Source organism: Mauremys reevesii, linkage group 13, assembly GCF_016161935.1.
Source record: "Mauremys reevesii isolate NIE-2019 linkage group 13, ASM1616193v1, whole genome shotgun sequence".
Lineage (NCBI taxonomy): Eukaryota > Metazoa > Chordata > Testudines > Geoemydidae > Mauremys > Mauremys reevesii.
In genome coordinates, this window is record NC_052635.1 from 15,505,383 (window position 1) to 15,530,693 (window position 25,311).

General features: G+C 41.5%; 3 protein-coding genes across 3 annotated transcripts; 2 read left to right on the forward strand and 1 right to left on the reverse strand.

Moving 5' to 3' along the window:
• Nucleotides 1-4,053: 4,053 nt before the first annotated feature.
• LOC120380104 (olfactory receptor 488-like) lies at nt 4,054-4,659 on the forward strand. Its single transcript, XM_039497600.1, has one exon. The coding sequence runs from the start codon at nt 4,054-4,056 to the stop codon at nt 4,657-4,659; it is 606 nt and encodes a 201-aa protein (XP_039353534.1).
• An 8,410-nt stretch (nt 4,660-13,069) lies between these two features.
• Nucleotides 13,070-14,053, forward strand: LOC120380105 (olfactory receptor 11A1-like). The gene has a single exon (XM_039497601.1). The coding sequence runs from the start codon at nt 13,070-13,072 to the stop codon at nt 14,051-14,053; it is 984 nt and encodes a 327-aa protein (XP_039353535.1).
• A 5,856-nt stretch (nt 14,054-19,909) lies between these two features.
• LOC120380106 (olfactory receptor 6N1-like) lies at nt 19,910-20,869 on the reverse strand. Its single transcript, XM_039497602.1, has one exon. The coding sequence runs from the start codon at nt 20,867-20,869 to the stop codon at nt 19,910-19,912; it is 960 nt and encodes a 319-aa protein (XP_039353536.1).
• Between the last annotated feature and the right edge of the window lie 4,442 nt (nt 20,870-25,311).

The following is a 25,311-nucleotide window of genomic DNA, read 5'->3' on the forward strand; positions in this document are numbered from 1 at the left end:
CTAGAATGGATATAAAGATGAAGACTTCTATTTTTCTGTAAGGATAAAAAGCAAAATCAACTAAGTGGTGCAGGCATGCGAGTACATCTTCTTAGGAGTACGCAGGGTCTCTTTAAACAAGGGATAAAGATCTATGAAGAATATCAGGAGACTAGACATCCTGCAAAAACCATAACCCAGTCATGGAAACCCTGAGAGAGGTGGTTGCATGAGAACTTCCAGCTGGTGATCCAGGTAGCGTAGTTCTTTACCAGTGCTGTTAGAACATAAGAATGCCTGTATTAGGTCAGAAAAATGGTCCATCTAGCCCAATATCCGGTCTTCTGACAGTGGCCAGTGCCAGATGCTTTAGAGGGGAATGAACAGAACAGGGCAATTACCAAGTGATGCATCCCCATCATGAAGTCCCAGCTTCTGGCTGTCAGTGATTCAGGGACACTCATAGCATGAGGTTGTGTCCTTGACCATCTTGGCTATTAAGCCATTGATGGATCTATCATCCTGGGATTTATTTTATTCTTTTCTGAATCCAGAAAATATTTTGGGTCTTTACAACATCCCCTGGTAATGAGTTCCACGAGTTTACAGTGTATTGTGTGTAGAAATACATCCTTATGTTTGTTTTAAACCTCTGCCTGGGTGACCCCTAAGTTCTTGTGTTATGTGAAGAAGTCAATAACACTCCCCTGTTAAATTTCTACATGCCATTCATAATTTTTATAGACCTCTATCATATACCCCCCTTAGTTATTTGTTTTCTAAGATGAACAGTCCCAGTCTTTTTAACCTCTTCTTGCATGAAAGCTGTTCCATACACCTAATCATTTTTGTTGCCTTCCTCTTCATCTTTTTCCAATTCTAATATATCTTTTTTGAGATGGGGCAACCAGAATTGCATGCATTATTGAAGGTATGGGTGTACCATGGATTTATATGGTGGCATTATTATACATTCTGCTTTATTATCTATCCTTTTCATAATGATTCCTTCTATTGCATTAGGTTTTTTGGCTGCCACTGCACATTGAGCAGATGTTTTCAGAGAACTATCTGCAATAATTCCACAATCTTGTTCTTGAGTGGTAACAGCTAATTTAGACCCCATCCTTTTTTATGCATAGTTGGGATTATTTTTCCTTAATGAGTTTATTAGTTTCCAATTATCAACATTGAATTTCATCTGCCATTTTGTTGCAAAACCACCCAGTTTTGTGAGTCCCTTCTGTAACTCCTCACAGTCAGCTTTGGACTTAACTATCTTGAGTAATTTTTTACCACTTGCAAATTTTGCCACCTCACTGTTTACCCCTTTTTCAGATAATTTATGAATGTGTTGAACAAAGGTAATAAGGTAATAATTGGAGATATACCAATCTCCTAGAACTGGAAGGGACCGCAAAAGGTCATCAAGTCCAGCCCCCTGCCTTCACTAGCAGGACCACTTTTTGCCCCAGATCCCTAAGTGGCCTCCTCAAGAATTGAACTCAGAACCCTGGGTTTGATCCTTGCAGGACCCTGCAATTTACCTCTCTCCACTGTGAAAACTGACTCTCCCTACCTTGCATCTGATGAAGTGGGTATTCACCCATGAAAGCTCATGCTCCAAAATGTCTGTTAGTCTATAAGGTGCCACAGGACTCTTTGCTGCTATTCCTACCCTTTGTTTCTTGTCTTTCAACCTGTTACTGATTTATGACTGCCGACATTGCTTAAGAGTCTTTGGTTGAAGGACCTTGTCAAAGGCTTTCTGAAAGTCCAGGTACACTATATCCAGTGGCTCCCTCTTGTCTGAATGTTTGATGACACCCTTAAATAATTCTCATAGATTGTGGAGGCATAATTCCTTAAAAACCTGGAGTGACCTCAAATTTCCCAGCACTTTGTGGTTAGAACTTATTGTTGGTTGGTTCTGTTTAAAAGTACGGCAGTAGGGAATTTGATGTAGGTGGTGTTTATGTAGGAGAAGGATATATCCCTTAAACTGAGTGTTTCGATGTCCCCTTGAACTGGTATGATTCAAATGGCAAGAACTGGATTTATGAAATAAACAGTAGTTACTTCTTAGAACAGGATTGGAGCTGCTCACAAAACATTTTTTTCTCCTGTAATTTTTGACTAAAACTATTTAACACCCATAAACTGACCATTATTTTTGGCAACTTACAACTCAACTGTCATTAGCCAAAACTTACTCAAAACCTATACATTTTCAGACAAAAACTGTACATTTCTGGCTGAGAACTGACAAAATACAAATATTTTGGATGGAAAATGTTCAGTTTTCTGTTCTTTCAGTTTCCCAGTGGAAAAAAATGAACATCTTTGAGCAAAGCAGACACTTCCAATGAAATTTCTCATTCAGCTGAACACCCATTCATTCTTTTGGAAAAAAAGGTTTTATGGAAAAAAAAATTGACAAGTCCTGTACAGGATACGAAAGCTGTTCTCCCTCATACAGCCCAGCCCTCTCACAGTTCACATTAATAGCTGGTCCTGTCTTCTCTCCCCCTAGATACTCTTATCACAATAGGAATTATTTGTTGTTGTAATTTTCGTCTATCTCAGGCTCTTCTCTGGCCCCTGTTACCACAGTATCTGTGTACCTCCATCTTTTCATGTATTCATCCTCACAACACTCCTGTGAGGTAGGGATGTTCTATTATCTCCATTTTTTTTTGTCCAAGGAGAAATAAGGTAAGAAGAACCTAAATACCTTGCTGCCAATTACAGGAAATCCATGGCACCAAGATTAATTGAATTCAGGTTTCATAAATTCAAACCTAGCACTCTAACCATGGGACCATCCTTCCTTCCTTCTTTCAAAGCTCTATTTCCCTCAGTTCTACAGGCTCTGAACCACAGCTGGTATGAATTGATAGCGATATGTCAATTTACACTGTAAGAGGATTTTCACAGGGCCTCTAAATCCAACTCCCATCTTGAATATACCAAAGTAGGTGTGAGTCTTATATATCACAAATTATTTGGTCATGTATCAGTGAATCTTTAAGATTAATAAAATTAAAATTGCCAATTTATAATATTCTTGTCAATGGTTACTTCTGGCTCATTTTCTTGGCAAATAATTTATGACTATAATAATACTATTTTTCTTGTACAAGTAATCTAATTTATCATGATGAGATCCAATTTTAATGTCCAAGCACATGCTCAGAATAAACTCACTCTGCTCACAGAGAAATCTGTGGGAATTTTATCCATTTACATTAATAGGAGCAGTGTTAGACTTTGAAAATCTCACTTAATATCACTAAATTTTCTTTCTTTCTTTCTTTCTTTCTTTTTCTGCACTTAAATCTAGAACTGGTCAGAAATTTTATTTTTCCACAGAAAATTTTGACCAAAATGGGAGGGTTGGAAATTGTTTCATAGAAATGTTCAGTAGAACATTGCAACTTTTCATAGAAAAATTGAAAAAAGTTGTCTGCTGAAAAATATTAGTTTTAAGGATAAAGGAAAACAGATACTTTCTGCAAAAGTTTTCATGTACACAGTTGAAAACTCAGTTTTCCATTGAAAAATAGTATTTTATGGAAGTTTCAACCTACCCAAATCCAAACTCTCTGTCTAACTGTGTACCTATCTCTCTGTATGACTCACAAATGGTTGTTTTCCTTTCTTACTATATCATCAAAGATTATAATTTCTTCATTTATCCTCCAGACACAATCCATGGCAAACACAGAATGGGAAAATCAAACGTACATCTCAGAATTCATCCTCCTGGGATTTGGGAATCTTCCACAGCTACGTCTCCTTCTCTTCCTGCTGTTTCTAGTCATCTACATTTTGACCGTGGCTGGAAACATCCTCATCATTCTGCTTGTTTTGACTGATCATCACCTACACACTCCCATGTACTTCTTTCTGTGGAATTTGTCCTTCTTAGAAACCTGCTACACCTCAAACAGCTTGCCAAGGATGCTGCAGAGTCTCCTAACTGGAAACAGAGCTATTTCAGTTTGTGCGTGTTTTATACAAAATTATATTTTTGGTCTCCTCGCAGGCTCAGAGTCTTATCTCTTATCAGCCATGTCTTATGATCGGTATTTAGCAATATGCAGACCACTGCATTATGCAGCCCTCATGAATCGCCAGTTCTGCCTCCAGTTAGTGGCTGCATCTTGGATAAGTGGCTTGTTGGGTAATTCCATTATATTATATGTGTTGTCACGGTTAGTTTTCTGTGGTCCCAACAAAATTGACCATTTCTTTTGTGATCTAATTCCGGTTATTAAACTCTCCTGCAGTGACACCCACCTCATGGAACTTATGGTTTTCCTACTGTCTTCCATATTCTCTCTGCCACCATTACTACTCACCTTGTCATCTTATTTATGTGTCCTCTCCACCATCCTTCGAATCCCATCCACCACCGGGAGGCAGAAGGCCTTTTCCACCTGCTCCTCTCACCTCACTGTGGTCACATTGTTCTATGGAACCATAATCATTGTTTATCTGTTACCAAAAAACAATGCACTGAGAGACCTGAACAAAGTGTTTTCTCTTTTCTACACTGTCTTGACCCCCATGGCCAATCCTTTCATATATACCCTGAGAAATGAAGAAGTTAATAATGCACTCAGTAAAGGTGTCAGAAAAATTAGGGCTTTCATGAGAGAAAACACAGGCACATAAGTCCTGCCATCCTTGGTCAGACCAGTGGTCCATCTACTCCAGTAGCTTGTTGTTAAAAGGGGCCTAACTTCAGATACATCACAATAGAGCTGGTCAAATTTTAAAATAATGTTTTGGTTAAAAATGATTTTTTAATTAATATGTACAATTTTTAATAAAAATGAAACTGAATTCAGAAAACAGGAAACTGGAAAAAAAAGATCAGGTTTACGTTTTAACTGTGGAAATGACAAAGGAAAGAAGAGTCAGAGAGAGAGAGAGAGAGAGAAAGAGAGACAATGGGCTGGGGGAGATGAAGGGAGAATAGTGAAAGATTGGAGGACCACAAACCAAAAAGAAAACTATTGGGTTGCTTTTTTTTTTCCTGGAACACTGAAAAATTTCATGGAAAATTGTAAGTGAAACGAGAATTTTTGGGGGAGATGGTTTGATTTTTTTGCCAAATACATTCACCATTTCTCAACCAGCTCCTTTTCAGGGGAAGGTGAAAAAACCAGGAACATATGGTACAAACTGCCATTATGAGAAATGTTTCCCTTTCCCCTATCAGTATATATGTGGCAGCAGGAAGGCTTATATACTTTTCAAATTTTGCGTTCTTTTAATAATACTGTCATGTAACTGACAATATTCTTGTCTATGTATGTCTAGTCCTTTTTTGTTCCTGCTAAGTTCATTGCCCCAGTGATACTTCCTATTTTAGAGAAATGAGAATTTTAGAGAAATGTTTTAAAGTTGTTTCCTTAAATGTTCCCTTGATTCCCAGGATTCATCTTTCATGGTCCCTTAATTAAGGCTCGTTTGAGTTTTCATCAAGAGCAGGATTTATCACCCTCTTCTTTACCATGATGCCACACTGAGGGGAAAAATGTCTTTTAAAAGTCAGTTTAATATAACCGGGGATCACAAACTCTGAAAGCCTTCACCACAACCAAACGGCTATCGGTTGGTGTCATTAAGAGCAAAAATAAGGGTGCTTGGGTGTGCTAATTGTGCAGTTCCAGATGTTAATGTGTTTGTGTTTCTTTTCAATTTAACTTTAATTCTGAATTTCCTGTGTTTCTAACACTTGGCTTTTCAATAATGACACCATCTCTTTAATAGAGCTCATAATAAGTCACTGATCTGTGCTCTCCTACTTAACTTCTCTTCATGTAATTTTTTTTTGTCTAGACATTATGAAAAGGATTATATAGCTGGTTGGTCCAAAATTTTCCATCTACATTTTTTTCAGTGGAAAACAGTATTTTGATTGAAGAAATTTTCTCTGATCCTGCCCACTTTCCTCAGAAATATTCCAATTTCCACCAGAAAACCTGAAAAATGTTGGTTGCTTTTATGTCAACTGGCAAAGGGAGCACCCTACACACTGTTGTCAGAATATTTAGCCGAACAGTGACTTGTAAGTATCAGGGGGTCGCCGTGTTAGTCTGTATCCACAAAAACAATAAGGACTCTGGTGGCACTTTAAAGACTAACAGTTTTATTTGGGCATAAGCTTTCATGGGTAAAAAAACCTCACTTCTTCAGATGCATCATGTCTTATAAGGTATCATAGAAAAAGTGATGACATGCTGGTCATTAATATTACTGCACGATGTATGTATGGTTAGAGTGTATAGAGTTATGTAAGTTCACTGGAAATATGTGAGATCAGAGACAATGGAAGTTACCTTTGCATCTGAGTCAACAGGAGAAGAAGGCAGAAAGACGGCATGGCATCTGGGACAGAAGAACTCTTCCTGGGGTATGCAGTTGGGAGGAATATATTTCAAAGGCTTGCGGGGCTATCAGAAAAAGGGGAGAAAATCCCTTAGTTATGTTAAAGGACAAAAGGAGCAGGTGCTTTTGGAATCTGTGAAAAGTCAAAGCTTGAACCGTGTGAGTGGAAGAGGCTGAGAACTGACTATAGGTGAGAAATCATCTGAGACCAGAATTTTAATCTGTTAAGTTTTAGACACTAGAATGAGTGTTTTTACTTGTGCTTTGTTTGTAACAATTTCTGTCTCTTTGTCCTTGCTTAGCACAACTTTAATGTAGGTTCCATATTAATAAACTCATGCTCAGTTTTATTATAAACCATCTCAGCGCCATGTATTAAGTTAAACAGCATGTCCTCAATGAGCCAAGAGGCTGGTGGGTGTACTGTCTTATTGCAGGTAGTGAACATGATACTGTCTGTCTGTCCAGTGACAGGAACTGGACATTGAAGAGAGACTCCCTGAGGGAGCTGAGGAACTGGAGCTCACTGAAGATTACCTGCAAAGCACTGGTAACACTGGCAAAGTCTCAAATAGTTTGCTGATTTGGCAGGGAGAGGAGGGTCCAGCAAAGCTCTCCCTTGCTGAGGCAGAGAGGTAACACCGTGGCTTACCATTAAGAGCACCTAAGGCAAGTGTCACCATAACCAGATAGATTGTATCTATATAATCAGTTCTTGGCAGTTTTCAGAGAAAAAAACAGTTTTCATTTTTTGCATTTTTCGACAAAAATTCCAATTAAAATGAACAATTTTTCTTCTTTTTTATTGATGACAAAATTAATTTTTCTGACCACCTCTAGTAAATACGAGCACCCGATCAACCTTCTCTATACCGCTCACCATGGTGTATGGCTGCTATTTTTGAAGGACCCTATGGGAGTTAGGTACCCAGCTCCCATCGAATAGCAATGCAAGTTGGGTCCCTAGGTCCTATCAGCTTCCACTGGGAATCCAGTCTACAAGAAAGTGGTGATAAAGTGGTTCAGATACCAACCCATTTTGTCCCCTGTAAACTTAAAGGGAGCTTCCCTATGAGGGAGAGAGTAGACCAGTCTCCATGTCCATAGATTTGGCTCTGGGAATATCTACACTGTAACACATTGTGGTTGGGTCCAGGTTAAGGGAATCTAGGGCCCCGGACACAGCGACACATGGAGGTCACCTGTGAACCCACTCCTTTGTTTGGCCATGCCCCATGCACTGTGGTCCTACTCATCCTTTGCGGGTAGCAGTGGTATCTTTGTGGCTGGTGCAGGACCCACCACAACTCCTCTTTGGGCCTGGTGGATATCACTCTTCCCTGAGCCACCAATCTCCATCCCAAAGTGGATGACACCGTGTGGTGGGCAGCAGTCGGGGTCCATTGCACAGGAACTTTTTTTCCTTCCCTCAGACAGTCTGCAGTTCATGTCTGTATCTTTTCCTTTGGTCTAAAACATTTTTTAAATTAAATCTGAGGTACTGAGCCATGGAACTAGCTGAATCTCTGCTCCCTTTCAGGTACCTTCCCTATGGGAGAAAACAATAAAAGTTCCTCTACACCAGTTAAAAGTGTACCTGAGGTCACCCATCAATCTTAAATAGGCCTTCAGTAGGTCAAAGTCCTTCCAACCATTCCCAAAAATTGTCACTGATGAAGGCTCAACCATTATCCTGGATAAATTGCTCCAATGGTTAATTACTCTCACCATGAAAAATTTATTTGTATTTCCAGTTTCAATTTGTCTAGCTTCAACTTCCACTCACCGGATCGTGTTTTACCTTCCCCTGCTAGAACGAAGAGCCCGTTATTAAATATTTATTCCCTGCATAGATACTTATAGGCTGTAATCGAGTCACCCCTCAACCTTCTCTTTGTTAAACCAATTAATTTTAAAAAGTAACTGTAAAATAAAATATGACAAAATCCCCATAGTTTTGCATGCATAACTTCTCCATCTATATATATTTTAATTGCTATGTTGGTAAATGAATAATTTATGAATAATGATGAATAATTTACAATTAACTTTTTCCCTTTGTGAATAGGGATGTCTACTGAGCTTGGCCATTATCAATTAACTGTGTTGTTTACATTTACTCTGATATAAACATAGAATTAATTCCTTGGTGACATCAATGAAAAATCCCCATGATCCTAGAATGCATATAAACATGAAGAGAAGACAACATTAGTTGTTTTCAAAGAGCATCCAACAAAATGAATGGAGTAGCAGAGAGAGATTAATGTATTGTCTCAGGAATGTCTTTTCACAACTGTATGAAGAATATCAGGAAAATGGTTGGCATGTGGGAAATACAACCCAGTTACTGAAATCCTGACTGAAGAGGTTGCATCAGAACTTCAAGCAGATAATTAAGGTAACATAAGTCTTTTCCATGGTTGTTAGCTGCAGTGAAAACATAGAATCATAGAGGAATCATAGAAGGTTAAGGTTGGAAGAGACCTCAGGAGGTTATCTAGTCCAACCCCCCTGCTCAAGGCAGGACCAACGCCTACTAAATCATCCCAGCCAGGGCTTTGTCAAGCTGGACCTTAAAAACCTCTAAGGGTGGAGATTCCATCACCTTCCTAGGTAACCCATTCCAGTGCTTCACCATCCTCCTAATAAAATAGGTTTTTTCCTAATATCCAACCTAGACCTCACCCACTGCAACTTGAGACCGTTATTCCTTGTTCTGTCATCTGCCACCACTGAGAACAGCCACTGAGAAATCACAGAGTGAAATACTGAATTCCTTAGTCAATGTTTACTCAGCCCTGAAATACAGTGGATTCCGCTTATTAGCAACCTCTTGCTTCCAAGGAATAAGTTGCTATTATCCGGGGGTTGCAAATAAGCAAAAGCCAGGGAACAAAGCTCTGGGCCTTGCCTTCCCTGACTGCAGCTTCAGGAACCTGACTGCAGCTGGGGCCTTTCCTCCAAAAAAAAGTTGTTAAGCAGCATATCTGTTGCTAATATCCATATCCCATTAACATTAAAATGAAAGTTGTTATTGCTATTAAGTGGCATCTATTTTAAATTATGAATGGTCTAGAGAAGGGAGATCAGGAACTTCTGTTCTCCATGTGTCACAGCACATGAACAAGAGGACATTCAATGAAATTGAAAGGTAGCAAATTTCAAAACTCATAAAAGGAAATACCTCTTCACACAATGTGTAATTAAACTGTGGGACTCATTGCCACTGGAAATTATTGAAACCAGGAACTTAAAGAGTGAAAGAGGATGTTTGTATGTATTAAAAAAACATTCAAAGTTATAATAGTTATAAGTAAAAAGACAGAATTTTTAAAAGGGATATAAAATCTCATTCTTCATTGTGTGATTTCTTTCACCTTACTCTGAAACAATATTATGGCCAGAGATAGGGCCTTGGCTCTGATCAAGCTCTCTCTCTCTCTCTCTCTGTGTGTGTGTGTGTGTGTGTGTGTGTGTGTGTGTGTGTGTGTGTGTGTGTGTGTAAAAAAGATGTGGACAGTCTGGTCTTGGTTTAAACCTGGCATATTTCATTTTAACTTAAGCCAATTAGTAATCTATTTAAACTGAAATGAAATAAGACACACAAACCAAAATAAGAAAGTCTACCTAGGGTTTTGAATCATAGAATCATAGATTCACCAGTTTAACCAGTAAAACACAAACAAAAAAAATCTATGTAAGTTTCAGTGCTGTGTCTTTCTCATGTAGCCAAGGGCTAATACAGGAATTTTATAAAATGGCCTAAGGGAGTTAGGTACCTGCATTTAAATGGCTTTTGGATATTGACTCTTTAGGCTCCTTTGAAAACCCCAGAATAAGTACTTTGTCTTCTTAATGCTATGATCCAGAACCTAAAGTACACAGGAACATGGACAATGTATGGTTGTCTCAAATAATCTGCTACTTAGAGACTTGTGTAGTTTAATTTTAAACATATCAAATTATAGGTCTTCCATCAACTCCTGCAGGAGATTGTAGCATGACCAAGTGGCCATCATTCTCCAAAAATGTTATTTTATGGCCAATCTAAGATGTATCTTGGATACCTTAGTGCCATTATTATACTGGTGCTCTAAATAATTGCTTTTACTCCTTGGTGTTTATGCTACATGTGGACAAATTTGCTTTGCTTAATTTTTGACATTGTTGAATACAGTGGGGCAAATTCAGAGCTGAATCAAAGGGAATGAAAAGGAGAGAAAGCTTGGATAACTTATGCAGCAAACAGCTGAAAGAGATAGGTTTAATGGGGCAAGCAAAGTAAAAGTATCATAAGGTCTTACGTGTTAGACATCTGGGGACCAGAGAGAATACAAACACTATCATAAGAAAATTATTTTCCCTTCTGTTCTGTGAATCAGAATTACAAAGAGTAAAAACTTGTCACTGCTCATTATTGGACAAGTTATTTTGGTGCCTAAAGATGCAGATAGTCACCTACAAGGAAAGATTGAAAAACAAACAAACCTGGGTTTGTTTTGTCTGGAAAAGAGAAGACTTGGGGTGTGTGGGGGGGGAGATGGAGCACATGATAACAGTCTTCAAGTACATAAAAGGTGTTATAAAGATGAGTTTAATAAATGGTTCTCCTTAATCACTGAGGACAGGACAAGAAGCAATGGGCTTAAATTGCAGCAAGGGAGATTTAGGTTGGACATTAAGAAAAACTTGCTAACTGTCAGGGTAGTTAACCACTGGAAGAAATTACCTAGGGAGTTTGTAGAATCTCTGTCCTTGGAAGTTTTTAAGAACTGGTCAGATATAAACCTGTCAGCAATGGTATAAGTAATACTTAGTCGTGCCTCAATGAAGGGGACTGGACTAGATGACCTTTCGAGGTCCCTTCCAGTCCTACATTTCTGTGATCATTTCTATGACTTCAAAAGCACCTACTGTAACCGTGCCTTAGTGGGTCACAACTTAGGATGCCAAATTCAGGACAAACTGCTGAGAAATAGGGCAAACAGAACCCAAAACTTGTTGGTATTCTTTTATAAGATATGCCACAAAAGTAAACACCTGTTTCACCACACTGGCTAAAAAGAAAACATAAAGGCAGTTTCCTCAGGCATTCCAGTCCTTATATCACCACCAAAAACACTGGCTTCAGAGATGGAGTGGTTCTTTACAACCAATTTCATCAAATAATAGGTTCTTCTGATCCCAAAGGACCAGCCACACACCCGGGTCAATATATAACTCAGATGTTACCCAAAAATCATGCTGATGCCAATCCTTTAGTATCTAAAATCTAATGGTTTATTGAAAGAAAGAAAGAAAGAAAGAAAGAAAGAAAGAAAGAAAGAAAGAAAGAAAGAAAGAAAGAAAGAAAGAAAGAAGAGAGTTAAAATTGGTTAAAGGAATCAATTACATACAGTAATGGCAAAATTCTTGGTTCAGGCTTGTAGCAGTGATGGAATAAACTGCTGGCTAAAGTCAAGTCTCTGGAATACATCCACAGCTTGGATGGTGATTCAGTCTTTTGTTCAGAGATTCAGTTTGTAGCAGAGTTCCTCCAGAGGTAAGAAGCCATATTGAAGACAAAATGGAGGGGTGTCCAGAGCCTTTTATAGCTTTTGCCATGTGAAGGGCATTCCATTGTTATTACTTGAAAATTACAGCAACAAGATAGAGTTTGGTGTCATGTGGGGAAGTCCCATGTCCATGCATTTCGCCTAGTCACAGCAGGAAATTCCATTAAGTGTAGATGGGTGTCTCCCATGGTCCATTGTCAGTTCAATGTCCTTTCGATGGGACACTCAATTTGAATAATCTCTCCAAGATGTGCTGGCTGGCTACCTTGTGGGCGGTACCCCAGGAGCACGCATTTGAAATCTAAGTATGGCGCCAATACGTATAACTTCAAATACAAAAATGATACATGCAAACAGATAGCATAATCATAGCCAGAAAATCATATTTTCATAGACACCTCACTTGACAACCTTTGTACAGTATTTGCTGCAAATATATAACAGTGGTTGCAAAAATAATCTATACAGTCATATTTTAATCAGATAACGTCACATCTACATACCTGACTCCTATTCAAATCTTACCCCAAATCCTGAAGTCCTTACTTTGTTTTTCCTCAGATGTAATTAAATCAAATTAAAAAAAGGTCACCAGGGAAGCTGTGAAAAGCATCCAGCACTCTTCAGCCCAATTCCAGTGCCCCAGCCACTACTGTACTGTAAGTCCAAGTCAGACCCGATGCACTGCACATCAATGTAAACGAAAGGCTGACGTAAGAGATGAACATCATCATATTACAAGGGGAAGAGAACCAGGTCCTACATACTTCTCTCAGTTCTCAATGTTTAAGATGATAATAATGGAGCCAGTGGTTGTTACCTATATATCAGGGAAACTGTGTAGCAATGTTGATGGGCTATGAAATATTAATCAGCTTTCCAGCCTGAACAGTATCTGAATAGTGAGTTTCAGTAAGGGATGTTTTCTTTCTTTCTTATAAGGTTTCTGTCAAGGATTCACCAATATTTATTCAGGAGTACAATACATATGGCAAGAGAATTTTGACAGTTACCCTTTAGAAAAAAATCACTTTGTTCTGTCAAAATGTATAGTTGGCAATTAAGATTTTTGTCTGTATTATTCACATCCATTTTTCATTTCATTTCCTTTTCCTTAGGAAATCAGACCCATGGTAAACACTAAATGGAGAAATCAAACGTCCATCACAGAATTCATCCTACTGGGATTCGGGAGTCTCCAGGAACTGCAGACCCCTCTCTTCCTGCTGTTCCTGATGATCTACATTGTGACTATGGCTGGGAACATCCTCATCATTGCATTAATTGTGACTGATCAGAATCTTCACACCCCCATGTACTTCTTTTTGGGGAATTTGTCCTGCTTGGAGACCTGCTACACCTCCACCATCCTGCCTAGGATGCTGGCCGGTCTCCTGACAAGGGACAGAACCATCTCTATTGCTGGCTGTTTTGTACAATATTATTTCTTTGGTTGCCTTGCAGGTTCAGAATGTTATCTCCTAGCAGCAATGTCCTATGATCGGTATTTAGCAATATGTAAACCTTTGCATTATACAATGATGATGAATGGCAGATTTTGCTTACTTCTCATTACTGTCTCCTGGATAATCTGCTTTGTAATTAATTCCATAATTATATTTTTGCTGTCCCATTTGATTTTCTGTGGCCCCAATGAAATTGACCATTTCTTTTGTGATTTGACCCCGTTGATAAATGTTTCCTGCAGTGACACTGAACGGATAGAACTTCTGGCTTTCATACTGTCCTCCCTAATAGCACTGGGCCCTTTTCTATTAACCCTGACTTCCTACATGTGCATCATCGCCACTATCGTGAGAATCCCTTCCGCATCCAGGAGGCACAAGGCATTTTCCACCTGCTCCTCTCACCTTATTGTGGTGACCATCTTCTATGGGACCCTGATTCTTGTTTATCTGTTACCAAAAACCCACACACTGAGAGACCTAAATAAACTATTCTCACTTTTCTACACTGTCCTGACTCCCCTGGCCAATCCACTCATCTACAGCCTGAGAAACAAGGAAGTTAGCAAGGCTTTAAGCAAAGGTGTTAGAGAATTTACTGATTTCTTTGGAAGGCAGACACTCCATTACTGCTTTAGATTAAAATAACAAACGTGCAAGAAAGTTGACTGAAGATGGAGTTCAAATTACTGATGATTTTCTATTAAGAGCTGGGCTAGGTGAACCAATAAATTTTCCACAGAGTCTATGTGAATTTATTATGTGGTTTTATTATTCCTGCTGCATGCATCTATCTGGCTATCTACTCATTCATACATCTGAATTTCTTTTACACATGCCATCCTTACTCCATATTCAGTCACATTCCTTCCTCCTTCTTACTGAATCCAATTCCCATTGGCTTCCATTGAGTATTTACTGAAGTGGCTGCTATAGAATCATAGAATCTCAGGGTTGGAAGGGACCTCAGGAGGTCATCTAGTCCAACCTCCTGCTCAAAGAAGGACCAATCTCCAACTAAATCATCCCAGACTGGGCTTTATCAAGCCTGACCTTAAAAACCTCTAAGGAAGGAGATTCCACCACCTCCCTAGGTAACCCATTCCAGTGCTTCACCACCCTCCTAGTGAAAAAGTTTTTCCTAATATCCAACCTAAACCTCCCCCACTGCAACTTGAGACCATTAATCTTTTTTCTGGTTTCAGAGTAGCAGCCGTGTTAGTCTGTATCCACAAAAAGAACAGGAGTATTTGTGGCACCTTAGAGACTAACAAATGTATTTCAGCATAAGCTTTTGTGGGCTACAGCTCACTTGTTCAGATGCTCCTTTTTCTGTCATCTGCTATGACTGAGAACAGTATAGATCCATCCTCTTTGGCAGCCCCCTTCAGGTTCTTGCTACATTGACAAGAAGATTTCCACTGATGTTCTTAAACCACCTCTCTGAGAGGCAGTAGCTATGTCAACAGAAGACTTCTTCCATCTATCTGGCTGTGCATACACTGTGGGTTAGATTGAATTAGATTCATCACTCATGGTTCAGGATTTTTCACAACCCTGAGTTACAAAGCTAAGTTGATCTATTTTTTAAGTGTAGACCAAGCCCTAGTTAAAGATGATGGGTCTGCTAACCAGATGCCAGGACTTTGTGTATCCCCCATTTTCCTCTTTTGTGCTTTCCAATTTCCATCCAACAACATTACAATTCTGCCCCTGAGCCTAGAACATTCCCTGAAGTTTTGGACTGAATCAGATGCAGTTTTCAAACATTACTGAATTGTATGCAGACAGGTGGACAGAAAGAGAGACAAGCTGAGAAATTCCATTATATCTAGTCTTTGTGCATCAAAGCATTGTGATACTGCAATGATGAGGGTTATATAGGTACCTAGACGGTCAGACAGATTGATAGATCAATCCCACAGATAACTTTGAAAATCTCACCCACTTTGTGTAGGAATATTAGGCTGAGCAACCAAACACCAATCTAAGGATATAAACATCTCCTTAGAGAGATCTTCCTTTGGATGGAGAAGCTCCAATGCCAAGCTATGTGCATATCCTAGGACATTTCTTTCCTCTAGCCTTTGGCATGACAGGGCATACTTACTGTTCAGATCGTAGGTGACTTATCTATTCCAGGCTGCGAAGAGCAAAATGGTGGCCAAGAAGCTGATCTCCACTCTCAGCTCAGCCCAGCACACAAGAGATGTTTTCTCTCTTTCTTTTTTTGAGAAAAATCTTTTCTTTGAGGAAAACAGACACTTTTATTTTATTTTACCCAACATTCCAATTTTCCTTTGGGTGGGTCCAAGTGTGGGAGGGGAGCCAAGCCCCCACCACTGCTGCAACAACCACATTGCTAGTGTTAGCGTGCTAGCTCAAGCCCTGGTAGCACAAGTCTGTCTCCACAGGCTGGGAGGCTGGCTTCCAGTTGCAGTGCAGACATACCCCAAAGACCTTAAAGGCAGGGCTTGTCTCTTTCTATGTTTGAATAGCACCTGGCACAAATGGTCTCGATCCTGTCTGGGTCCTGTGAGGCGCTAACAATAAACAATAATTATGATGATATTAACAAATAATAAAGGATTTCTGCAGAAGAATCCAGTTTATCAGAAACCCAGTTATCTATCAAACACCAGAAAATCTAGCAATCCTAGTAGGTAATACACTGAAAAAGTAAGAGCAGCCATAACACTTGTATGGGGATAAGCAGATAGAGAAGTATGTATGGGCCTAAATAGATGAGTAGCTAGGGGAACAGGTAGGCAGGTGTGGGGCCAGAAAGATGAGTAGCTAGTGAACAGGTAGGTGGATATTCATGGGGCTAGTCAGATGAGTTGATAGGGGAACAGTTAGGTAGGTAGGTATACATTGGGCTAGATAAACAAGTAGACGGGGAACAGGTAGTTAGGTAGGTATACATGGAACTAGTTAGGTGAAGAGGAATGGGGATAGGAAGAGGGATAGATGAGCATATATGATGTGATAAACTCAGGACAGACAGCTGCAAGAGTGGGGTAGGAATCAGTCCCAGAGGGCTAAAAGGCCCTCCTCCTTATCAACTGGGAGGCGACTACAGGTCAATCAGGTTCAGCTGAGAAAGGGTTACCAAGGTAGCAATTAGAATCAGCTGAGGGGGAGCCACCTGGAGTTAATTAGGATCAGCTGATTCCAACTTAGGGCTGCCTGAAACCTTTTTAAATCCTTCCCTGGGAGGAAGGATTGGGGGAGAGCAGAGAGAGAAGGAGCCCTGCTGCCAGGAGTGTTGGAGCAGCAAGACAGCGAGCCTCACTGGGAGGAGAGGCAGTACTCTCTCCCACAAGAGAGTAAAAATACTCTAAACAGGACTGGTGGAGATACGGGGAGCAGACTTCCCCTGTGTCCCAAGGGGGACCGCATTACCCAAACCTGTCTTACCAGGGCTAAAAGCAACAGAGGCTGGGGAGACTGAGAAGGTGCCTTGCCACAATGGGTAGGAGAGAGAGACACACACACACTGTTCCCCAGGAGTTCTGTTCTCTCTGAGTGTTTACAACAGTCCCCCACTGCAAACTCTTCCCATCTTCCATTGATCTTAGTGGGGTACATGGAATGCAGGGACCCCCTGACATGGAACCAGCTGCTGAGATTAGAGCTTTAGACCTTAACCTTTTCAGACAGGGCCTTTTAATTTTACTTGTATTCAAGAACCAGCACAATGGGACCCCAAACTTCACTGGGACATCTAAGGACCACTCCTATTTTGTCTGGGCTCAGCTGAGCCTTTACCATAAGCCTTGAGGAATCCACCTCCTGTTTTCCCCTGTGTGCATCCCACTGCAGGGCAGGAGACCAAGTAAAAAGGAAGAAAGTTGCAGCACTAGAAAACATAGTGCCAATTACATTGCGTGCAAAGGTTGGGATTTTCCACTGAGCTTAAGGCAATTAGTCATCCAACTCTCTTTGGTACCCAGTGGGCTTTCGGCTCCTAACTCCATTCAGTAACTTGGAAAATCCCATTGTCATAGTTATGGGGCTGGCTGCCTCTCAGGTCTCTGACCTGCCTCAGGTAGAATCTCACAGTTCTCACCCTCTGAAGATCCGTCAGCCAGAGATGTGACTGGCAGCACGTGTAGACATATCAGCACTAGCTGTATTCCAGCTCATGCACTAAAAGTACAAGCAAGGACAGGATAGCATAGGCTACACAAGTCCACCCCTCCCGCCCCCAGATATGTATTCCATTGTGCAGCCTGCTCTGAAACCACTGTGATGGCATCCTCACTTCTATTTTTATTGAGCTAACTAGAGCACAAGTAGTGAAGCACACACCCGGCAGTAGTGTAGACATACCCTTGGCACCCAAGTTTCCTCTCTCTGGGAACCTGTGACTAGTAGCTTCCTTAAAATAGAGTATATTTGTTTAGCAGTTGGAACAAAGTGTTAGATTAGAAAGGATTTGAAAACAGAAAGCAACCTGTATGCATGTCTGTTTTACTTGAAGTCATGCCATGCTGTAATTGCAAGCCTAGCTTCTTTAGACAGCCCTGCTGTTCCCCTTCAGTGCCCCTTTCCAAAAGACAGTCCTTTCACACCCTGGAGGCTTCTTCAAGTCTTGTTAGGCTTTGGTCCCTCCTAATCAAACCAGCTCTGTAGACTGTCTAGGACCAAACCAGAGTCAACAGAGCCCATAATTTGAGTATTTTCCCTTATCCACCCTTAAGGGGAAGCTGATGAGGGAATCCTCTTGAGCCATCTTCCTGCCTGGAGCATTGCAGACCATCCCTCACTGGGAAGCACTGAATCAAAAATATTTGCACAGAAAACACCATTGTGAAGCCAGCACAGCATAGTTGCACCTGGCTTGGATTCTCCTGCCACTCCCGTACCTTGTTCAATAGGGCATGTTCCTGCCAGTGGGTGGTAGATTCACAGGGCAAAAACTTGGCCCCGTTAAAGCCAATGGCACTGACTTCAATGAGATCAGGGTTTCATCCACTGGTTTTAGGGGAATCAAAGACCAGCATGACCCAGCCCCCTGCATAGCACAAGCCAGAGAATTCCACCAAGTCACTCCTGTATCAAGCCCATGCCATCTGGATGCGCAATTCATAGGTGTTAGGAGACATTTAATCCTATATTTTACTTACGGCTAGGTTGGCACTTCTTGATAATTAAGCAAAAGCTTTCCATTTAGACAAGTACACCACAGGCTAAAAGCTTGTGGAAGTAGACAATGGTTTGAACGGATGGATAATTTGCAGACTAGTAGTTGAAATCCTAAGTTCTCGTGAAGTCCGATGTATAAAAAAAGCTGAAAATCTCTAAGAACTTAAAAATGGGATGAGACCAGACCATGAATACCAGTGAGGGCTGAACATGGGGATATTCCAAACAAAAAGAGCTCTCTACCAATCTTGTTGCTGTTCCATCTGTTCACACTGACTCAATAGACATTCTAGGCTTCTGAGTGACAATCCTGGAATCTGATAATATAGATGAGAAGGAAGATACTATGTTTGGGTTGTGTGTGTTTGTTTTGCTTGGTGACTTTTTTCCAGAACTGATATCTGAAAATGACTTTATAGAACAACCTAAATAAAAGCTCTGTGTAGCTTAAAAATGTGTTCCTTCCACCAACATAAGTTGGCCCAATAAAGAGGTATTTCCTCACCTATCTGAAAATGAATGCATGTAAAATTCACAGACTGTCATGGGTACATTAAAAGAAAGAGACAACGAATTAGATACTTTTTTTAATTTTATGGAAATTTGACAGAATTGTAAAATGCTACATACACAGACACTATGGACATCCATCAGGTCAATTACCTTTTCACTTAGTTATATATATTCAGCATCCTCAGCCATGGCATAGATCTTGTCCTATGCAATTTGGTCAGATTTAGAATCATAGAATATCAGGGTTGGAAGAGACCTCAGGAAGTCATCTAGTCCAACCCCCTGCTCAAAGCAGGACCAATCCCCAACTAAATCATTCCAGCCAGGGCATCATCAAGCCTGACTTAAAAACCTCTAAGGACAGAGATCCTACCACCTCCCTAGGTAACCCATTCCAGTGCTTCACCACTCTCCTAGTGAAAAAGTTTGTTCCTAATATCCATCCTAAACCTCCCCCACTGCAACTTGAGACCATTACTCCTTGTTCTGTCATCTGCTACCACTGAGAACAGTCTAGATCCATTTGGATTCTCCATTTTGCGGGAGAGAGTGGGACATTAGTTGCATTGCAAGAAGTCTGCACCCCAGACACTCCCAAGGTCCCGCATGCCAGACATAGGCATTAAAGTTGAAGGAGCTGCCTAAGAACTCACTACATCCTCACAGTCTCCTATGATGCATCATGTTGTTTAAGTATGGAACCATCAACATGCAGCCCCCATCAGAGCATTTAAAACAGATTGATTAATCCTCATCTTATTATAAGCATCCAATTTCTGGTGATCACCATGGATCAGATAACCAGCTGGCGTAAATCAGCACAGTTGCATTGACTACAGTTTACACCTGCTGTGAACTGGATCCAGTGAAGTTACTAAGAGCTTTTCTCAGGGCCATATTTACATGCTTATTTCTCAGGCTGTAAATGAGGGGGTTGAGCAGAGGAGTCAGGACAGTGTAGAAGACAGAGAATACTTTATTTAGGTCTCTCAGTGTGTTGTTTTTTGGTAGCATGTAGACAATGACTAAGGTTCCATAGAAAATGGTCACCACAATGAGGTGGGATGAGCAGGTGGAAAAGGCCTTTTGCCTCCCAGTGGTGGAAGGGATTCTCAGGATGCTGGCGATGATATATATGTAGGATGCCACCGTTAGTAGAAAAGGGGGAAACGTATCAAAGAAGGAAAGGAATAAACTTACCACTGAAATCAGTTGTGTGTCACTGCAGGACAGTTTAAGAAGTGGAATGAAATCACAAAAGAAATGGTCTATTTCATTGGGGCCACAGAATGTTAACTGCAACATCAAAAATATAATTATGGTAATAGCCAGAAAGCCACTTACCCAAGACCCAGCTGCTAGCTGGAGACAGAACGTGCCATTCATAAGGGCTGAATAGTGAAGGGGTTTGCATATCGCTAAATACCGATCATAAGACATTGCTGCCAGGAGAAAACATTCAGTCACCACTAGGAAACCAAAAGAATAAAGCTGTATGATACAACCACTAAATGAGATGGTCCTGTCCCCAGTTAGGAGACTGGCCAGCATCCTAGGCAGGATGGTAGAGGTGTAACAGGTCTCCAAGCAGGACAAGTTCCCCAGGAAAAAGTACATGGGGGTGTGCAGATGCTGATCAGCCACAACTAGCGCAACGATGAGGATGTTCCCAGCCATAGTAACAATGTAGATCACTAGGAACAGCAGGAAGACAAGAATCTGCAGTCCATGAAGATTCCTGAAATCCAGGAGATTGAATTCTGTGATCAATGTTTGATTTCCACATTTTCTTTTCTCCATGCAATGTAGCTACTTTCAGAAGAAATTATGAAAAATAATTAGAACATAAAGCACGAATAAAGCAGAATAAATATTCAACCAATTAGCTTTAAAAATCCAAAGAGCAAATTGAAATGAGGATTTATATTCTCTTACAGAGTCAAGTAATTAATACGTTGCAAACTTTGTAAGAAACAAGAAATATAGCAATTTTCACACCCAACCAGCCCACTCTTACATCCAGTCTTGTACCCTATGTCTAACAGTAGCCATGAGCAGATGCTAGAAATCAGTGTGTAAGATCACCAAATGGACAACTGTGCTGCAACATACATATATGGAAAATTTCTCTCTAACCCCAAGCCTGTTACTTGTTGGCCTGTCTCCTGAAGTATGAGAGCTTTGTTAATTTTCAATCTTAGCTAGTGTAACCGTGGGTATCCTTTTTATCCACATGGATGGACAACCCCTTGTTTGAGTGCTACTAATTTCTTTGCATCAGTGGTGTGACAGCTCGCATAGACCTACCTCTGCTTTTCTGCTCCAGCTAATGCTGACTGGTGTCTGCTCAGCAGAGGTGCTGGAACTAGGGGGTGCGGGGGGGGGGGGGGTGCTGCAGCCCCTCCCCCCCGGCTTGAAGGGGTTTCCATTATGTACAGGGTTTACAGCTTGGTTCAATGGCTCTCAGCACCCTCACTATACAAATTGTTCCAGCACCCCTGCTGCTGAGGCTAGCTCCCAGGCACAATCCCGCCTCACCCCATGGATACATACTCATGTGATTAGCCCAAACCCCTGCCTGTGCCACCAGGGTTATTTTTAGGCAATTTGTTGACAGACAATGAATTCCCATGGGCTACTTCATTCAGAAGAAGTTAATATATTTTTAAAAGCCTTTCCAAACCCATAGATTTTCAAAGAAACTCTGGGCTAGATTTCCAAGGGCCCGGCAATCAAAACTGGGGCCAGATTTTCAACAGGGCTCAGTAGCTTCCTCACTGAAAACAGGGGATCCAAAAGGACTTTGAAACGTGCAGCTGTTTTCAACTCACCCCTAAAAAGGGCAACGTTCCCTGTTTCAAGCAGCTCTGATACATGCACTTTGCCGCCCAAGTGCTCCTAGCGGCCACTCTGCTCTCTGCCCATCCACGGGGGTAGTGCACTGTGGCTTGTATCTGCCCAGTGCTCCCTGGACCCTGGACACTGGCCACTCTTCTGTCTCATTCTCCCACCAGGCTCCTTATTCTCCAGGGCCCTGCACAGGTGTCTACGGGGTGAAGAAGGAAACACTCCAGCAAACCACCCAGGCTGAGTAGGCTCCTGTCGCTCAGTCTTTCCTTTCAGGGCCTGAAGAAGCAGCAGGAGCTGGCAGAGAGGGAGGGGGCAGGAGGGGACTCCAAGTTCCTGGATCTTTGCTCTGCCACATCCATGCAGTGGGGGAGGGTCTGTTCCTTACATTCTCCCTAGCTCAGGGAAAGCTCCGTGCATCTTAGCTGCCTCTCTGCTTCCCTCCCACACTACTGCAGGGGTGAAGGGAAGAGAAGAGACGCTGTCCTACAGCACTGAGAACTAGAGTCACCGAGGTCCTGTCCCACTGGTTGGGGAGCAAATGGTTTGCAATCTACCCCCAGGATGATCAGTGCCACAGAAAAGATGGCGAACCTGAATCTGACCAGAGCCCTGCCCAAAGGAAATATCCCCATCAGACACACACGGCTCACTCATAGTCTTCTGGGTCAGAAGGGTCCATGATGATAATGTAGTCTGACCTCCTGCACACTGGAGGCCATAGAACCTCACCCACCCACTCCAGTAACAGACCCTAACCTCTGGCTGAGTTACTGACATCCTCAAATCATGGTTTAAAGACTTCAAGTTACAGAGAATCCACCATTTACACTAGTTCAAACCTGTGAGTGCCCCATGCTTCAGAGAAGGTGAAACCCCCACAGGGTCTCTGCCAATCTGAATCAGGGGAAAATTCCTTCCTGGCCACTCTCAGCTCCCCACAGACTGACCAGGGGAACCCTGAGTATCTTGCCCCCGGTTGCACCCTGCAACCCATCTGATAGGGGACTGGAACTGCAAGCCAAGTCTCTGCTGTGTCCCTGGTCTATGGAGTAGCCATAACTCACTGCTCCCAGCCCCTCTCTACAGCCTTGTAGCACAGCAATATCAGGAGGTGCTCTGAGACCTATCAAGGGGAGAATCAGAAGTGAGACAGAGCAGGAACTGTGCTGTTAATGTGCATGCAATAGTGACAGACAAAGCTGCCGTTTCCTGGTCTGCATGGATTTCCATGCACCATTAATGCCTCTTAAAATGTACTGAAAGCCCCCATCTGCCACTGTAGGGGATAGCAAAAATGAAACGTCTCTATTTAGCTAAGCAATAATCCCAACAGTAAAAAACGAAGCACAGATCCTGAAGTCCAGACTCAGGCAAAGTTCCCATTGATCTTGCTCAGTGGAAGTTTTACTGGAGAAAACACTGGGCAAATGAGTTAGAGCGTCAGGATTTGCCCAAATGATTGCAGCACTTACTTTTAATCCTGACTGTGAAGTGGCAACCGCTCCTCAGAAGCGTACTGGGCTTGGGGAGATGGAGCTGGTTTTCACTGTCTCTCTGCTTTCCTCTGTCCCTTCACAGGGTCTGCCTCCATCTGCTGAGATGTCTCCATGCACCCAGAGGGACACCTGGTTTCTGCTGCTCTGCTTGACTGCATGCATTACACCAAGACATTACCTCCTAACACAGCCTGCCCTGAGACAGCTGCTTTTAATGGTCACTTTTAAGTGATGATGATTTGGGGAATTAGTTATATGTGACTGTTAAATCAGTGTAATGCAGTGGGTGTTCCATTCTCCCTTTTCACCAGCTCCCCCTGGGGAATGAGAAGTAAACAGGTAGTTAGGCACTTAATTCCCCCTAATTTGTGGGGGAGTTAAGTGCCTAAATATCTTTAAAAACCTGGCAGTGAGTTAGAAAATCTTCCTATGGAGCGAGGAGGACTAAGGGATGAGCATTTAAGAGAAATCTGTGATTATCTGGTCAGTTCTGGGCTCGGTTATAGTAATAATACTGCAAAAAGCCAATTAATTTGAATGAAATTAGAGCTGTGAAGTGATTAAAAAACTTAATCATGATTAATCACATGATTTCAAAAATTAATCATGCAACTAAAACAATTAACCGTGATTAATCATGCAATTAATCGCACTGTTAAACAATAATAGAATACAATATATTTAAATATTTTTGGATGGTTTCTATGTTTCCAAATATATTGATTTCAATTACAGTGTATGGGGAGAGAATAGAATTCACAAAAGCCAGCATGATAGTCAAGGAGCTGTCTCAGTTGGCCAAATGAAGTCATCCTTTCAGAAAATTTAGTGCCTAAGGCTATGTCTACACTACAGTCTATGTCGGCATAATTTATGTTGCTCAGGGGTGTGAATATTCCATAGCTTCTGCTGCTCAGAGAGGTGTTTTATTATGCTGATGTGAGAGCTCTCTGCCGTCGGCTTAGAGGGTCTTCACCAGAGGCACTGCAGAGAGGCGCCTTTCTCTGCTTATGAGAATGAGTTTGGCATCAGCCTAACTCCACACAAAATGGCTGGGGAAGGGATCGAGCACAAGGAACCTCGTGTTTAGGATTCTCCTCTGTAACGTAATAGATCCAGGTTCATTTTCCACGTATGCAAAGCTAGGCAAAAGGATTTGAACAGGGATCTGCCACTTCTCAGGAGAGCACCCCAAGCAGAAGACCTAGAGTGATTTTCACTTCTTTTTTGGGACCATTTAACATTAAATTAAAGTGAAAGAACTTCAGTAGGAGACCTGGATAGACAGAGTATCGTCTAGTCCAGATACTCCACTGATACATGGGGATCCTCTCCTCATCAGTCAGAGAGGGGAATTGAATCAGGATCTCCCACAGATAGGTGAGTACCCATCACTGCTGGCTGAAAAGTTATTAAAAGAAAGGTCAGCTGCTTCCTCCTCCACTTTGTGTGTAGGTAGACATGCTCTGAGAACACCTACTGGATTAGACCCAAAGGCAAGGTATCTTCCCCCAGTTTGAGAATTGTGTTAGAACTTAGGCATGGAGTAGGTGTCAGGACAACTAGAGTAAGCAGTGCCCGTGTACAGAGGCTGAAATGTAGGTTCCTAAGGAACTTTTACAGTGGACACTTAAGCACAGAGTGATGTTAGGTGCCTAATGGGTTGGGCAGAAGCCAAAGAGGAGTTTTCTCGATCACTTGGTGCTTAAATGTGGAACTTGGGTGCCTAAAATTGGGATTTGTAACCTAAGTCCCTTCTGCAGTTCTGGGCTTTAGACTATTAGAACGAAAGAGCTTCCAACATAGGGTAGACCATGGTCCATCTTACCCAGTATCCTATCTCTAAGCGTGGCCCATATCGGAGCTCCAGGGATAGTGCAGTTGCAATGATCCACT